Source organism: Limulus polyphemus, unplaced genomic scaffold (genome assembly GCF_000517525.1).
Source record: "Limulus polyphemus unplaced genomic scaffold, Limulus_polyphemus-2.1.2 Scaffold92, whole genome shotgun sequence".
Taxonomy (NCBI): domain Eukaryota; kingdom Metazoa; phylum Arthropoda; class Merostomata; order Xiphosura; family Limulidae; genus Limulus; species Limulus polyphemus.
In genome coordinates, this window is record NW_013665702.1 from 407,026 (window position 1) to 426,035 (window position 19,010).

Consider the following 19,010-nt stretch of genomic DNA (forward strand, 5'->3'; position numbering starts at 1 on the left):
TAAACAATAAGTAATAAAAACATTCTTTGGAAGTTTTGAAACATTTATTACAAGAAAGAAACACCTAGGGCTTATTACGCCGAAGAAAAGTACTTGCAATAATTAATTTTATCGAGCACTTATTGTCATAAAATTGAGGAAATTTAGCTATTGAGAACAGGTAGGAAAAACGTTTTGCCACTGTCTTTTTTTCAGTCTTTGCCTAAACATATCAGAGTTTATTTGTGAACAGATAAGAACGGAGTAGTGGATATTGGTTACAATAATTATCTACTACTGTGCTACGCTCTATAACCTCGTTCACGGGTTATGCACAACTGGAAAGATATTTCTCTAACTAAACTAATTTCCCCAAGGGTTAACTGTCTCATCTCAAGAAAATATATACTGGAGAAACTAGTATTTGCCAGATGTAGGAGTGAGGTCGAGCATGCGTAGATGCAGCTTGTGTGTCTAAGGAATTTGGTTAAATGTAACGAGTTTATGCCACAAGATATTAAAGTAACAGAATAGAAAAATCTAAAATTAATCATCCCTTTCGTTTATTTCAGCTAATTAGTAAGTATTCTTTTGTTTAAGTAAATGTAAGGTACTTACTTTTTTTCTATTAGTAAAATTATCTTTTCGTGTAACATGTACTTTAACACACTCCTGCTCTATGGCTGTGACACACACAATTCAACTTATTTATTTACTTGTTTTAAATGTAATATGTTCTCAGTCAAATAATGAAATATATTTTTATGCTTTTAATTCTCATTAAAGAAATATGGGTGTTTTTTGCACTAAATGGGAGAAGTATTTGTCATGTAAAACACAATCTATTTCTAAGTTATTCCAATGGTGTATTTAATACGTATCTTGCAGTATCTTGTAGGTGTTTATAACAATACTATACAAGTACGTTAATAAATACTGATTTATAATAGTTTTCATAAGTGAAATTAAACAAACGTAAGAAAACTAGTTTCCCTCAACGTAAAAATATAAGTAAGTTGTTTTTTTGTTGTTGTTCTTTGTTTGCTGTTAAGCGCAAAGCCCTACAATAGGCTATCTGTGTTCTGCCAACCGCGGAATTGAATTAAGATTTTTACCGAACTATTTATTTATGACATTAAGGCGGTAAAATTGAAATAGTTGCCAAACTTGAATTGTTTATCCTATTGTTTACCCATTTAGATTCGATCTTTGGAGCGACAACTCAAATTCCTCCACTAAATCTCACTCACAACAGCAACTTGTGACAACAGACAGACACAACAATTCTCTTATATCTATACACACATGTGTGTGTATGCGTCAATTTGTTTTTATTTTGTGTTTTAAAACGAACTTGAAAGTAGGATGGTTGTTCATCTATAAGTGAAACTGGGATAATTGTTTATATATATAAATGAAACTGGAATAGTTGTTTATCTATAAGTGAAACTGTGATAATTGTTTATATATAAATGAAACTGGAATAGTTGTTTATCTACAAGTGAAACTGAGATAATTGTTTATATATAAATGAAACTGGAATAGTTGTTTATCTACAAGTGAAACTGAGATAATTGTTTATATATAAATGAAACTGGAATAGTTGTTTATCTATAATTGTTTATTTACTTGTAATGCAGATACAGAAAGTTTGTAATATTCATATACATAAATAGATATTTTGTCCGATTGAACACATCACTAACTATTGTCATAAATCACCAATTTAAACACAAGCAGTTTTATAATTTAACAAATATTTTAATGACAAACAGTTTTATATACTAGCAAATGAAACTATTATTCCCTATTTACAGCCTACAGAATATCCAGTTTCACATTTTGTATGTATCTGTCAGAACAAAAACCATCCAAAAAAACAAAACAAAGACATTTTGATATTGTTAACGTATATTGTGCGTGAGTGTTCGTAACAGCTTATACGTAGTCTTGAAAAGTGTCAATGCTACTCTACATCTTTATTTGGATCGCTTAATTAAGCACTTGCATCGATCGTTTTATCGCAACCGAAATTATGTTTGATACTGTTCTGGTAGCTACTTATGTGTAATGTCAACATAAGCACACTTAATCAAGATTTTAATTGTTCGGTTTATTGTTTATCGTGCTCAAAGCCAAATATAGGATTTTATTGTTATTCGCGATGGTTAATTACTTAACATTCTATTAAATCAGCTTTTTCTATTCTTACATCTAATTTTACTACGTTACGTATTAATACAGCACATTTTTGTAAAATGTAATGTAACCAGTAACATGCATATTATAGAACTATTCTTCCAATGTAAAAACTACAGAATATCCAGTTTCACCCTTTTTTGTATATATATTTGCCAGAACAAAAATCATCCAAGAAAATCATATTATCAACGTGTATTGTTATGTTTATATGTGTATATTATGTTAATAATCCAAAAACAAAGATCCGAATCATTTTCTGAAATTCATTTCATTTATTAAATACATTTATTTAAACTTCTATTTAATGTAATAGTAACAGGTTTAGTAACAGTGTGCACTGAGTAAGTAATAAATCTAAATTTAATGAGACTATTATTTAATTTTAGAATTGTATAGAAAACAGGTAAAGTCAAATATATGGATTCAACAGGTATAATTCATTTTATAATGCCTCATGTTACTTAATAATAATAACGCTTTAATTAATGTGATTTTTGTAAATATTTTAGTTGTTTTAATTCCATTAAATATAATCTGTTCATGAAATTCTTTACTTTTAAATCCAAAACCCAATCTGCTTTATTAACATTAGCAAATTGTTTTTGAACTTATTTAACTTTTCTGAAATGTAAAACCCACAGAATATACAACAACCTGTCTGTTCTATATGACTATCCCTCCCGAGTACGACAAAGGATGTCGAACGGTTTGTTCATTCGAAATCAGTATTCTACCCTTCATACTATCAACAGTAGAATTCATTTGACTAAAACAATTCAAACGGCGTTATTTACTTGCATTTAGTAGTTTTTAATTACCTTACTTTATATTACCATCAATCAGGTTAATACAAAAACCGACGAAACCCAAGCGCTTTCTACAGGGGGACCTGCCTTCTTCAGCAGTAAAGGATGAATCGTGAAGGGAAGTGTAAAGTGTTGACATAAGTTGAGGAACAGGAAGAAATTGGATATCAGTTGACTATTGCCATCATAGAAATTTTAGACTACCAGGCTAATATGCTGACTAACAATCATCATGATTACTGCCTACGTCCAGGTCAATGACCATCTGCATACATCAAAAACTTCTGATCAAAGCAAACTACTTACATAGATTACAACTAAAAATTAACTTGATATTTATTGTAGGTAAGTTAAGATACCTGTTTAACTAAAATAATGCAATTTCGTAAGATTAAACTAACAATGATTGGAATGCATTAATTCACCAGTTTGGGTACCATCGCTGTTATCCATAATTTCGAGCGTAATCCCAATAATTCATCACGATGTTAGATCATCTTAGGAAGTCTGGTTGTCAGAGCGTGGGCCAAAGTCACGTCTTAATTACGTGAGTGTGTATCATTTTTTGTGTCATTGTGTACAATAATGACCTCTAAAGTGTTTTCTATCAATAGAATATTACGTTTTAACTTCTGACTTTCAAGTTACTACTTTTATACTTTTATCTGTTTTATATCATTCATATTCAGTAACACATTTTTAATTTTTTGCTTAATTTTTCTTTTTAACAATAGTTTTTTCTTATTCTCTTATTTTTGGATTAAAAATATATATATATATTTAATGTCTTCAGAATATTTTCCATCTGACCAAGTTGCCCCCAGTGGCACAGCGGGAAATCTGCAAACTTATAACGCTAGATTCGATATTCATGGTGGTCATAGCACAGATAGCCCATTCTGTAGCTTTGTGTTAGCTAAAAAACTGACCAAGTTACAGTTTTATCTTGAATTTTGAAGCATTTCACCCTTTTTATCTGTTTTGTATGCAGTAAAAGAAATGTGAAAAATACATAAAAATAAAAAATATCTGTGTATGCAGTTAAATCAATTCTAAAATTATTATGTAGACAAACTATTGAGCTTGACCTAAGTTAGATATGTTATGGTGGTATTATTGAGAGTGACAAATATATAGGATGAAAATTATGTTTGGTAAAGAATGTTAAAAATATAATAAAACCTAATGCTGTCAACGGGGGGGGGGGTGTCTTCTTCAAGGATAAAACCTAGTATTTATGAGGAGGGACTTTCTTCAGAGTTAAAACCCAGCGCTATCAAAAGGGGAGAGTTCTGCCTTATTCATGGTAAAGGAAGAATAGTGAAATAGACTGTAAAAGGTGAACAGAAGTTGAAAAACAGGAAGAAAATGTTTTTGGTTGGGTGTGGGCCAGAGTCACGTGCTTATTACTTTGGTGTAGATCATGGAGGACAAAACCAATTTGAATGTTGAAGACAAGATTATAAAAACATAGAAGAACTTACCAATATTGTTCCTCTGGTGGGTCAAAGATACATTTACGCATTAATAACTCTAGAATCCTGGTTTGAGTCTCCGCAATTAACGGTTCGCTGATAACCCATTATGTGGGTTTTGCGCTAAAAAAACAACAAAAAGGACTGCATATATATTTTTATTTGGTTTGTCAATTTTAATTTCAGATTTTTTATGTAACATAATTCTTACACGTACATATTACTACTCGCATTATAATATCTCAGCTATAAATATTTTTTCATTTTCCTTAATGCCTTAAATCCAGAGCTTGGAGGTTTTACTATGTATGTTAGATTAATTACGAGTTTGAAGTTATAACTATACAATTCAAGTCCACTAAGAGTATGGCGTTGTTACAATATACGTAATATCCATTGAGAGTTTGAAATTATGACTATATAATTCAAGTCCACTAAGAGTATGGCGTTGTTACAATATACGTTATATCCATTGAGAGTTTGAAATTATGACTATATAATTCAAGTCCACTAAGAGTATGGCGTTGTTACAATATACGTTATATCCATTGAGAGTTTGAAACTATAACTATATAATTCAAGTCCACTAAGAGTATGGCGTTGTTACAATATACGTTATATCCATTGAGAGTTTGAAATTATAACTATATAATTCAAGTCCACTAAGAGTATGGCGTTGTTACAATATACGTTATATCCATTGAGAGTTTGAAATTATGACTATATACTTTAAATCACAATGAGTTTGAAGCTGTGACTATATATGTTATATGCGCTAAGAGTTTGGAGGTGTTACTATATACAGCAGGAAAACAAATTTAATCTCAGACCAGCTCTCGGTTCTCCCAAGAGATGCGAACAATAAACAGTTTAAGCCCAAAATAGCTTCAGAAATTTGAATAATGCATATCCTGTTCATCAAGTTACACTTACCTTGATCCAGTTTCTTTCAAATGTACATTTCCTTTACTTATTAATAATACTTCTCTTGTGTTTCAATGACGTTTTTATTTGTCGCACAAGTTCATACCCCATACCAAAAGTAAATTCTTATATTCCTTAAAATCGATGTAACGTGACCTAATAAAGCCTCGTGCATTCTTAGCCGAGTCTCAGCAAAATGGTGCAAATCTAACTAAAACACTTATCATGATACTGGATAGTTTCATTATCTTTCTCCATTTTATTGTTTCCAATTTAATCTGTTAAGCTGAAATAATATAATGCTTAATACATCTGACGAAGTTGTGAAGAATATTAGTAAGGAACAATATATAGATCAAATAGTAACAACGACCAGTCCTTAACATGTACGGAGAGATAAAAAAATCCTGGATTGTACTTGTAGTCTCGAAGCGATGAAATCCAAAATAGAATCGAAAAGGTGTTTTCAACCTAAACGACACCCCATTTACATGTGAGCTAAATGGTCTGGTGGAAACATAGGTGCAACCTAAATTTGCGGCTATAGCCTTAAAAAGTGTATCATTTGCGTGTTTACCCAATTTGAAATGCGACAGAAAAATAATACAACTATGTAATTAATTATTTCTTAACTTATTATAAATTATAATGAATAATTATCATTGTATTTATAATACTGTTGTATTCATTTCTATTTTTGGACGGATTCTTTGGATTATTCGGTAAAATATTAATCCAATCTTCATGGTAATGAAAGTGTTTTATTTCTTCGATGACAAGTTTTACAACTTAGATGGTTTCATGAACTAACAATAGATATAATAACGCTAAACAGTCACTTTGTTTTTAATGTCTCTTTTACTTATGGTAATTCTAGTTCTTCTTTAAAACACAACTCAATATTCATAAAACTGCACTAACGGACAAATCAAGTGACACACTTGCTAACTCAATGAAGAAATAATCCAACTATATCACAAACCAATCAAACACTCTAACCATGTTTAACCTAACTCGAGTTATATCCTTCAAATCATTTCCTAAACTTTCAAGAAAATCATAATCATCAAGCCATGATTTCATCATGTGGCGTTTCAAACGCCCTCTAGCCACAACGCACACAATAAAAACCTCTAAATTAAAAAAAAACATAACCTAGAACAATACATCTTAGGAATCTATTAGTCATGTGAGCCACTAACACAATCATGTTGATTTTTTTGTTCACATCTTACAAAATGGAGCTAAACGAATAACATAAAAGTAACTATACAGCTTTAAGGAGTTAGTGTTATACGTAAAATATTCGGTACAATCCTCAAATGCAGTTGAGGCCGTAATACTTAAGTTACTATTTTCAGAAATATTTGCAGTCAGAAGTGCTATGACAACGCTTTTCAAAAACTGCTATTTGATCGAATGCCGAGTTGTTGTTTTTTGTTGGTATGAGCTAAATCCCTTTCCTGCGGTGTTGTGTTCATTCAGGTGAAATAACATGGCTGAACAGTATTGAATGCTTGTACAGTAAGCGTGAAAAAATAAATTGATGCTCTTTCAAAATAACTTTTAATATAACACCGTATGTTGAAAGAAAAGTATAATCAAATAATATAAGAACCTTCCACGTGTGGAATTAACTGAATATGTACAGTTTCCAGTTTATATAGAGGGGGAATGAAATTAATCGAAGAAGAAGTACAACGAATAATCTCGAACATTTATGGAGAGTTGGTTTTAACACTAAAAATGGCATTTTTCGAAGCTGACCACACAATGACTTGACTCAGAAACTTACTTGCTATAACAGTAGTAATACAAGTTACTCGAAAAACCGAAACTTCCAGAGATGAATTAATATTGTTATTTATAGTACTTTGTTTGAAAGACATGGACATGTTATCTAATGTAATAGCAATACCTTTTTTTCGATATGCGAAATTTAGCGCAAGTTCCTATTTTCGCTTTGGGTAATTCATTACGCTATGTTACTTTGGACATTTCGCACATGAATATGCCTGCTGAATGTCTCAGTTTATTGGAACCCGTACGTCAGTTAAACATGCGTTTCTGCTACACATTTTTCCAGTGGTGAAATAGTCACGAGGTTATTGCTTTTCATTTTTGTATCCTTTTTTTTTTAATTTATCGAGATTTACTGTGTTAATTGTATCGAATCTTCTAAACTTGTCAAACTATCATGAATGTTGCCACAATTTGAAAAGTATTGAAGAGTAATTACAATTATAGCCTTCTAATAACTAAATAAGGTCCTAACATTGTTTGTACATGTTAATAAAAGAGAATACACCAATTGACCATCAGTCTGACCATTGCAAGTATTCCGTTGGGCAGTTTTGTATTAACCCTCAATTTACCAACTTGTTTTTTTTACATAACGTTCGCTATTGATGATTTTCACATATTGCATCTTCTTGGGTATTTTCATGTTTTTTACAGCAAACACTCAGTCAAAAGAAGTTACTAGAACATTTGATTGAAATTACTTATTTTTCGTGTAAAAAAAGGAAACCCCCGCAGTACTTAACGAGATTTATTGCGATATCAATGAAATTGTATTTTTAATTTTTGTGTGGCTCACGTGTTATTAATCATCCTGTAACTAACAAAACAATTGACGCATAAGCAACTTGGTTCATAAATAACTTGTAGATACTCTTACAAATGAATGTGGTCCATGGACCTTACGGTAGCTCTATAACTCCTCGCCCCTGTAGTATTCTGAAGAAGACTGACAGCTGTATCAAGACTAGCGGCAATTTGAAGTACCACAACAAAACATATTTTACTCAGTTGAATTACATCATGGCAACTTATACAACAAAACCTTAATTCTGTATGTTCGTAAAGAAGAGTAAAAAAAAAAGAAATTACTTGATTCCAAAACACAAATCTACACAGTTCTCAAACACATAAATACTGTATGAAAATTTGATAAACATATAACCGGTCTGGTAAAATACTCATGCAACAATAAATCTCGTTAGTTAGTTATATCAACATTTCGTGTGTCCTGATGTTTCAATACATGTCTGTTTTGACTACACTCCTTGGAAAGACAGTATTCCAATTTCGTCTTCAAGTTTGATCAATGGCTGCTTTGGTGATCTCTTCAATTTAAGTTATTGTCTTCACTTGATTGCGTGAAAGTGTTGTTTCGAATGTGCCACACAAACTCCTTGGAGAGACAGTATTCCCATTTCGTCTTCAAGTTTGATCAATAGCTGCTTTGGTGATCTCTTCAATTTAAGTTATTGTCTTCACTTGATTGCGTGAAAGTGTTGTTTCGAATGTGCCACACAAACACCTTGGAAAGACAGTATTCCCATTTAATTTTTAAAATTGATCATTTGCTGCTATGTTTGTCGTTTTCGTTTAGGTTTTTGTTTTTGTATAATTGTGTGACAGTTAGCAATTTGAATTTTCTGACTTTTATTGCTAAGAGGCGGATCAGTTTAATGTATTCAGTTTATAGTTGACATGCTATTAAACAGGTGATCTGTATACGGGGCAGTCTGGACAATGCCGTGGTAGGTCAACGTATATCAATAACATGACTCTTATTTAAGGGATACATTTTAATATGTATGCTATGATCCTTAGGTTAGTGATACATGATTATATATAAGTATATATTATATATATAACCCTTAGTTGAGTGGTACGTTTTAGTGTATGATGAGACAGTGAATAAGCTTATACAGTTTAATGTAGAACGATATGACATAAATATTTAACTAATGTATCATAATTCCCTTTAGTAATCCAGAAAGAGTCATTCTATTACAGGCTAGTCTGTTGATCACGAAAGGTCCTGTTTTGGGTTAACCTGCCTCGTCTATATAACTTTCCTAAACATGACTCATCATCATCACCATCTATGGCAAAATAGTACATTTGAAAATTACTAAATACTAGATTTACTTCCACAGGGTCCCCGAAAATGTTCTGTTTCAATAGTAAATAAAACCAAAATTAAAAGTAACAAATATTTTTATTTCTTGCTGTTCAAGTTCATATGTCATGCTGTATAATATCCTACAGTATGCATAATTCTTCTCGTGATTCATGGCATGCGCACGTTTTATTGACGTCACGTGACTACAAATTGTAACATTAAGTGCCACTTATGTGACATCATTTTAGTGTCTACTGACTGAATGACAGACAATACACTACTGTATAGTGGCGATAATGGTTAAAACAGGTGACTCCCTCCAGGCGGCCTTCGAGAAATTGTTTATCTTTCATTGGTGTGTTCATGTTGTTAATGTCGTCTTTCTTAAGTAAAAATTACTTATATTTCCATTTTTGCTTTTAACTACTTACTTGTTTTGCATTTTAATCTTTTTTCGAGTATGTTTGCTTCCCAGTGGCTCAACGGTATGCTTGAGGGCTTGTAATGCTAAAATGCGAAGTTAGATGCCTGTGGTGGGCACAGCACAGATAGCCTCCTGTGCACATATATACTTAACATTAATCTAGCAACAAATCAACAGAGAATGTTATTAATCATAGTCTGAAACAGCGAAAATATATATATAATTCTTTTTCACTTCATTGTTAAAACTGTCTTGTTAAATTACAAGTTTTTTTTTTATTTTTCATTTCCAAGTACGGATTGGTCTTGGAGTATAGCTTTAAATTTTGGAGCTGGTGAGCAGGTTTCGAATCCTTGCGCTGTCACAAAATATTCCCAGTTATTTTAAGCTGTGTGTGCGTTATAAGAGTAACAGTCATTCCTTTAACGTAGATTGTGGGTATTAGGGTGCTTATGACCGGTAGCTTTCCTTCTGGTCAGTTGTTCAAAATTGGGGACTACGGCACATATCCTTATTAGCTTTGCCATAAGTACAAAATATAAATGCATGTTCATTTTCATTGCATTTGGACGTTGTACACTATATTTTGTTTTTGTATAACTCCTAGAAGAATAATTTACAAATAATAATAATAACAATAATTTTATTGATATAATACTTGCATTAAAAATGTGTTTCCCCCTTATCTCCCATCAGAATAATGGTGATTCTTTTAACTGGCCGTTACGTTAAATTTTACCTTTAAATATCAAGAAACTACAACTCTACTGTTTCCATCATTACAACCATTTTGTTCAGCGCTCCTCTGTTTGCGTGTGTTTCATTGTTTTTTTTACTCTTTTTTTTTTATCCTGGAACTATTTAACTCAAACGATTACATCTTCCTTATCCACTTCTCATCTTCATGGCTTTGACATCCGTTTCACTTATCTATCACGTAGACATTCTTCTTGCGGAACTTCATTTTATGTTTCCATTTCCATCTTTCACAGTTTCCTTTGTTGTATAGTTCCAAAATCTTGACCATATTTTACAGAAATCGGGATCTAGTCTGATGTATGTGTTTCTGATAATAAAAATATATATCACATTTCTCTATTTGCTAAATTTTGCTCGGATGTTTTTAACTTGGCACTTAAATAAAGCAGAATAACACATGGGGGATAATCTAAGTACAAGGTCATTTGAGTCGTAAACGTCGGGCATGTAATTAACTTAAAGATAAATGATGCAGACTGTTTATTACAAATCTTTCTTCTGTAATCAACAACATCGATACCTCACACTCAAGAAACTGTGCATCATAACCGACAAGTCGTTACATCATATTATATCCCCCTTTACAAACACACACATTATTAACGAAGCTAAAATTAGCAAACGTGTAATGCCTCCTTTACTCCTCACTCTCAGAATGCTTCAAAAGATTTCAACTGTGAGTGGAGGAGCTATCTTCAGACAGCCAATAGTGTGTTTCAAATGGATTTTGTTAGCTAAACAGACAAAAGACAAAAATATATGAAAGAATGGGTAGTTTGCTCCGTCACGTAACACTCAGTATAGGAGAAAATATTCCAGTGAATTCTATTTCTAGGTTTTATTATTTCTTATAAAAGCACCAATTATTACAAATTCTTAAACTTTACTCCATTGCTAGAAGTTCACCCACTCGCTGTGAGTGGAGAAAAAGCATAAAATTGATAAGTATCGAATGACGTCAGTAGAGAACTTAGTTTAGAAGAGATCTGACTGAAAACGTGATTTAATCTGCGTTTAAAAAAAAAACACCTTTCAGCTCAACCTTTTATACATTCAATAGATTATACATTCAACTGGAATTCACAGCACCTACACATGAATTAATGAGACTATATATTTTCGAAAGGCCGAGAATGTATTATTTTGAAATGTTTAACATATAATATTATGCAGTAGTTTCGGATAGTCTCGCATCTGTAACAGTGTAGGTTTAAATAAAATAAATGGATATGAATAACAAAATAAGTTAACAGCTTTGCAGAAAAGAATGGTATTTGAAATATATGTTGAAGAGGTTGCTATAATTATAGCATTATTGAACAGAACTATTATATATTTATACGTGTGTTTCTATATATGTATACAAACGATTTTGATGAATTACTCTCTATGATATCGTCAGTATTAAGATTTTTGATATATACATTGAGTCTATTTATTTAGTTTCGTATAAAAGCAAGACTTTTGTCGTTAAACCTACATGGATTTGAAGATAATGAAGAGACGTTAGAACTGTGTGACGAGAAAATGAAAGAAAATCAAGGTAAAGCAGATTGATTTAGAAAATAATTAGAAATGTGAGGATGGAAACTTATCAATAGGAAATAACTGATTTTTGGATAAGAACACCAACACAGATCCGGTAGCGAGAGACATCTTGACCAATTATGTAATAACTTCTACCAGAATAGTTGCTAAACATATGAAATAACAACTGATAATAAAGTTATTTTTAAACTTCTAATGCGATAGATTTAATGCAGTTCCGTAACCATTTACCAACTATCTTCAATTCATCTATTCTAATGCTTCTTAGACTAGAAGAAGGAACTTTACTGGACCTTTATGATAATGTCATATGGAATTTTGTTTCTTAATTCATCCACCCTATATCTTATAATATTCTTATTATAACCGTGGATGGAAATTTGAGTTTTTGGACTTTAATATAAATAATGTTGTAATGATTTCTATTGTTGGACGGGTTCTTTTAGATTATTCCGTAAAAGGAAGAATACAAGGTCTCGTTACTCTTTAATAATAACAAAGGCTATTTTTTTTATAAAACTTCAAGTTTTACGATAACTTTGCTAATATTCACTGATAGGCCTAAGTTCAGACTAAACTCTAAACAGTCATTTTCTTGCTAATTTTCTCTCGTACCTATGACCCTTTCTTGTATTTACTTTTTTCTGTCAAAACACATAATCAATATTCACAAATTCGAACTAATTGTCTAACTGGATAATAGTAACATACAAAATGACTAACAAACTTGTTAACTCAATAATCAATCAATCGCTGTAACAAGCTCCTAGATTAATAATAATCTACTCTAGCTTAGCTCGCTCTTTATATTACTCATCTCTTTTCCAATTTCAAGAAGTTTATAGTAATTTAATCTACACTCATCGAGTAACGTGAAAATTCCATTTGTCAACAACAATACAAACATATAATTTAAACTCTCTAATAAAGAAGTTAACTGTTTTCATGTAAGGGGGTATTAATATTTTAAAATGCAGTTACGAATATTCTTATGTTAACTGGTTTTAAAACTCAAATGCTCATCTCATAAGTATAGCCGAACCATATTCATCCCTTATAAATTCTTTATTAATATGCTTTAATTCAACTAAAATGAGAGCGGATACAATGGATAATATTTCTTTTAACTCATTTATTATGTCAAATTCTTATTTAACTTATATTGATTTCAAAAATTATAATACTGAAATATTAATCAATTACTTACTAGCTGAAACAAGAACAGAAATGGGTTATTAAAATATAACTGGTGACAAGTTTATTGATTTCCTAATCATTTTTTATTCTGGTGTGTAATCAACATTCATCATGGACAAACGATGTTTTTGGCTTGGTTGTTTGTTGTTAAGTACGAAGCTACATAATGGATTATCTATGCTCTGCCAACTACAAGTATCGAAACCTGATTTTTAGCGTCGTAAGCCTGTAGACTTACTGCTGAGTCACTGGATTCAAAACGAGGCGAGATTTTAAAAGTCCAATAGCAAGCCTTATATAACAGAAATATTTTAAAGCCAATTAGAAACAGATTGTGTATAGCTTTTAGACTACAATGTAATGCTATTCAGCTACAGGAAAATTACTTAAAATACGAAAATAAATAAACCAATTAACCAAAGTATCCAAAGTTGACAATTATTAAACGTTTGTAAATGTGGTATTAAACTGGAGTGTACTTGAAAGCCGTCGTTAATGGAATGCACCAGTCTAGGAAGTTTTGGACGACGTTTCGAGCTTCTAGCGCAGATTTTCATCAGACGAAGTCAGGTTAAATATACTCTTTTCTATCTAAACCTTCTCTCAAGCAAACTTGAATATACTGAGTCAAATAAGAACAATTGCCCTTCTATGTTATCTAACCAACTGTAATACAAAATAAGGAATTAGAAAAAGATTTGATCTTTTTTTTTTGTAATGTTAATATAGAATTATAAGTGTTCAATTAAAGTACACGATTGAGCTCACACTGATTTCTGGAAAAGGAGTATGCGTTATTAAAGTTTTTAGACCTCTTTTACAAGCAGTTGTTTTTGATTAATCTAAAACCAATTAATTCAAGAACGTTTATAGGATGTGACAAAAATAACTACGAGATGCAGTCGCTATTGTCTGTTCTGTATTGGGCAGCAATTTGAATGCTGATCCTCTTGAAGAGGTTTTACCACATTCATTAAGAACAGGTTAAGTTACTCTATTTATCAAGATGGTAAGCTTAACTTCTGTTCTACCAGTTTTCTTTACATATTTAAAACCCTAATACATAATATGTTTTTAAAGAAACACAAGTAGATTTCACTAATCGCAGTTTCCAAGGTTATAAAAACTTGATTAAACTGATCAATCCAACTATTCGATGAAACAAAAGCCAGAAAAATAAACGTATTGAAATTCATAGATCCAATTTTTCTATTAAAAAAATCTAGAAAAACGTAGCAGAAACCTGTTAAAATAAAAATATCCAAAGTTTGAACAATCAGACTAACTAAAAGCATAATACAAATACCAGATAACCTCAGATGACCCCAGGAGAAATTAGAGGTCGACAGGTATTGCACTCAATTTCTTCATCCTATCTATTCTCCAAAGAAGGGTGGTCGAAGATAGACTGAAAGTTTTTCATGGGTGAGGCATTTCTGGACTACAATTTATAGATCATACTTACATTGTGTTTATACTGCGAGTTAGGAAACACAATCAGTTATTATAATAATGCCCACAATATTAAGAGGGACAAGTAGAACTAGTTATTCTTCAGAATTTTGTTATTAAATATTTAGCAAAGTTTATATATTTTTAGATAATGGGATATTTAGTTTTGTTACATTCTAAAAGACGGTCAGGTGGTGCTCAGAAAAAGTACGAAAGATTGAGGTGTCACATTACAAAATTCTGCCCTCATCATCATACCACCAACCACATCGTTTGTTGAAGATATTCCCAAGTTCACCATTCCTGGAAATTTCGCGTCAAGTGTTACTGCGCATGTCATGCCTGCAACACTAGAAGAGTGTCATTCAAAAACTCCTCCCAGTGACGTAGCTGGGCCGTACATACATATAAAGAACTTGAACTGTTAATTCTACTCAATAAGAAGATCTCACAGGGAGTCCTCATCAGTCCTCAATAACCTACTGGCCACCTCTGTTATCCCAAATCACAGGTGAAACCAAAAGTCACGTGGTTATCGGCACTTGAATGGTAAGAATTTCTTCTATTTACACCAAATTCAATCTGCACAGCATTTCTAATTAAAACTATCACAATACACTCTGTTTGATAAATATTAGTTGCTTCAATTTTTTACGACAATCACAATCAAATAGCATTCTGACTTAGAAAACTATTTACATAGATTACGGAGCAGAAAACTTTCTCTCTTCTGGTGTCGGCTTAAGTTTTGAGCTGAAACACTTGCGAAGATATATTTAATTCTAACTCAGGAATGGTGCTATGGATCTTATTTAAAAATCAAAATTCGATTTTTTTAACTAATCGAATGAATTCTGAATTCCTTTTAAATAAAGTGTACACTATTTGGTATCGCACTGTGTTACATATTCCAGGTAAAAGATTTAAGTATTTACCCTGATGTTTTTAGAAGTTGAAAATATTAATTAATATTTAAAAGCTGTGGTATCTTGAAACTTTTACACACGTTTCTAAGACTATTTTTAGTGTACCTTTACAGCAGAAAAAACGACCATTAGTGTGTTTCAAACAATTCGATATTTAAAGGTTGTTGACAAAATACAAATTACAAAATACATAACTCATGACTGTTACTCAGGGTAAAAACTATAAAAACCAATGACTGCTACACAGGACAAGCTATAAAATCCAGGGGTGCAGGCCACAAACTATACAACCCGAGATTGCTACACAGGACACAAAGTATGCAACTCAAGATTGCTACACAGGACACAAACTACAAAACTCGATGACTGCTACGCACTACAGAAGCTGCTTCGGAGAGTAATAAAGGCCACATTAAAGCTGTGAATTAAACAAATGTGTTATACTCAAATCGGTATGATAGGAATTAGAGTAAAATGAATTACAAGTCATATATTTGTGTTATTGAATATTTACTTTTATTACATTACTGTTATGTTTTTGTTATTATTGAACAACAACTGTGTAAATGTTTTATCACGAATTAGAATATACTTTTTTATCTTAACATTTTAAAACAGTTTTGATTAGATGGTTTGGTTTGGTTATTTTAGTGCAGAGCTACACAATAGGCTACCTATAGTCTGCCCACCGCAGGGAATCGAATCCCGGATTTTAGCGTTGTAAATCCGTAAACTTACCACTGATCAACCGGAGGGCATTCTTATTAGAATCAATTTCTCAATTATTCTTGACTTAATTTAAAAAGTTGAAAAAGTGCTTAGTAATTTTCCTGTCGACCTACTTGGTTTACACTCCTACTTTATTTAAGAATATATTTGATGAAAGAAGATCGATGTTCTCAGAGCGTTACTGTCAGATCTCATTAACAATAATAGATCAAGAAGCCAGGTAATTTTTTATGACCAAAAGTAGGCGTTTTAACTATGACCTATTGAGAAGTTAAGTTATCAGTGATGATGGCTTGCTTCAGAATTTCGTGTAAAGCTACACAAGCACTAGTAGTATTTGACCAAAATTCTTGTAGCGACCCCAAAGTGAGGAGTGTATTTCTACGGCAAAGGGTCGCGAACCATAAGTTCTCCGAATCAAAGTCTAGGTTGCGCTGAAGCCCTATTCTTGATCGAATAAGGTATATTTTCAAAAGGCGCTAAGTGCCATCAAATCTTTTCATTCTATAACCGATTGAAAAAACAGACTATCCTTAATGAAATTAGGTTTACTTTTCAAAGGCGATAAGTGCTGGTTTCCTTGCTGAAATAAGGTTTACTTTTCAATGGCGATGAGTGCTGGTTTCCTTGGTGAAATAAGGTTTACTTTTCAATGGCGATGAGTGCTGGTTTTTTTTGCTGAAATAAGGTTTACTCTTCAATGGCAATGATTGCTGGTTTCCTTGGTGAAATAAGGTTTACTTTTCAAAGGCGATGAGTGCTGGTTTCCTTGGTGAAATAAGGTTTACTTTTCAAAGGCGATGAGTGCTGGTTTCCTTGGTGAAATAAGGTTTACTTTTAAAAGGCGATGAGTGCTGGTTTCCTTGGTAAAATAAGGTTTACTTTTAAAAGGCGATGAGTGCTGGTTTCCTTGGTAAAATAAGGTTTACTTTTGCAAAAACACTAAATCTCGTATGATCTTTTTTACTATAACCGATTGTGAAACCAGATTATCCTTGATAACATACGGTCAATATTCTAAAAGTGCTATAAGGTCTTGACGGAAATGTTCGTGATTATAATTTTTCTTTGGCTAATATCTGCTGAAGAAATATCATTTCAGGAACTTTATCTTTGAAATCTGTTTTCAAGTGTTTTATTTACGGTTATCGAGGTAAGTGCTTAGTAAATGTTATAGATATCCATGAAATCCGCTGAGCTGTTTACACTAACAAATCACAAACGAGGACAAAAACGCAAAACTTTGAAAAGTCTTCTAGATCAAAGAATTAAAGAAATGGAAAGCCTGAAAATGTCTTTTCCTTACAGATAATTTATAAGATAACTATAAGCCTTAATGGAGCTCACGTCTGAAAATATCCGACAGCCGTTACCACAAAAATTCAGAAAAACTAAAGTCAATACTCAGAGCTCAGATGTATGAGAGTATTGCGTGCACGGACACACCTCCTAAAATGTCTTGGTTTTAAAATCAAAATTTCTGTTTCATGTGTAAATTAAGCAAAAACCTGTACTAAAGGCACTGCCATGAACTAATCTTAGTGCTTTGTTGATGGTTTTTGTGTAAATAAGTTCGTGAACATTCACACACTGCATAAATTACCAGTTTTGAATTTGTTAAAAACACCCGTTTCGCTCCATGCAGTTAGAACCAGATCATGTTTCGAAAGCTTCTTATTACGGTTAACAACACTTCTATAATCCAAAACTTAATTAACAGTTGTGTAATGGACATATTTACACCAGAAAGAGATGAAAAATTACCAGCTGTGAATAAAGTAGTTTTAGTGCGAAGCCTTACACCTGTAAATATAGGTCTTTAAACACATTAAATTTCACCAATTCATACATATATAAATATATAACTCCTTTGACGTTATGAGACATACTGTGTGCAGCGTTTAGTGAAGTTTCACATTTCTGGCCACTTCTCACTGCAAAGAAATTTGTGATGTCTACTCGATAAATACACTAGCAGCTTGTTGGGACTTTGCCCCCAGTGGCACAGCGGTATGTCTGCAGACTTACAACGTTAGAAACCGGGTTTCGATACCCGTGATGATCAGAGCACAGATAGCCCTTGTGTAGCTTTGTGCATAATTAAAAACAAACAAACCCTTGTTGGGACTTGTTAGGATCACGCTATCGTTTTACTAATTGTCACAGTACTCGTATAGCCTACCTTTATCACCTTAATTCGTTTACGATATTTCCAAAAAATTGATCAAAGAAACATTCAACATACCTAAGGTAGTTAGAAAACAAAAGGGAATCCTCAGTAGACGCGGCACTTGAAATTCTTTTAGGCAGGATTAGAGTAAATTAATCTATGAGACCTTGTGCGTAGTCAAATACATCACCATCGAAAGGGTTTGACTTCCTGAGTCCAAAACTTAAACAGATCTCAAATCGGTCAAGAGATGACGGAGCTATGAGCTAAAAGTTGTTACTTGAAGAAAACAAAAAACTCAGAGCCGTTTAATGAGCCGCTATGCCTTGGCTAAAAACAGTTGTGCAGTTTTTGGTGTTTGCTTAAAAACAGCGTACAAAATAAACCCATGGCCAGGTGGATAAGGCGCTCGACTCGCAATCTGAGGGTCGTGGATTCGAATCCCCGTCCCACCAAACATGCTCGCCCTTTCAGCCGTGGGGGCGTTATAATGTGACGGTCAA

General features: G+C 32.4%; 1 protein-coding gene across 1 annotated transcript in view; it reads left to right on the forward strand.

Moving 5' to 3' along the window:
* The first annotated feature begins 15,116 nt into the window (after nucleotides 1–15,116).
* LOC111088313 overlaps nucleotides 15,117–19,010 on the forward strand; it is a 17,708-nt gene continuing 13,814 nt past the window's right edge. Inside the window, exon 1 of the mRNA XM_022398055.1 lies at nucleotides 15,117–15,231. Within this exon, the coding sequence (XP_022253763.1) occupies nucleotides 15,229–15,231 (3 nt within the window). The 5' untranslated portion in view covers nucleotides 15,117–15,228. The remainder of the gene's footprint in view (nucleotides 15,232–19,010) is intronic.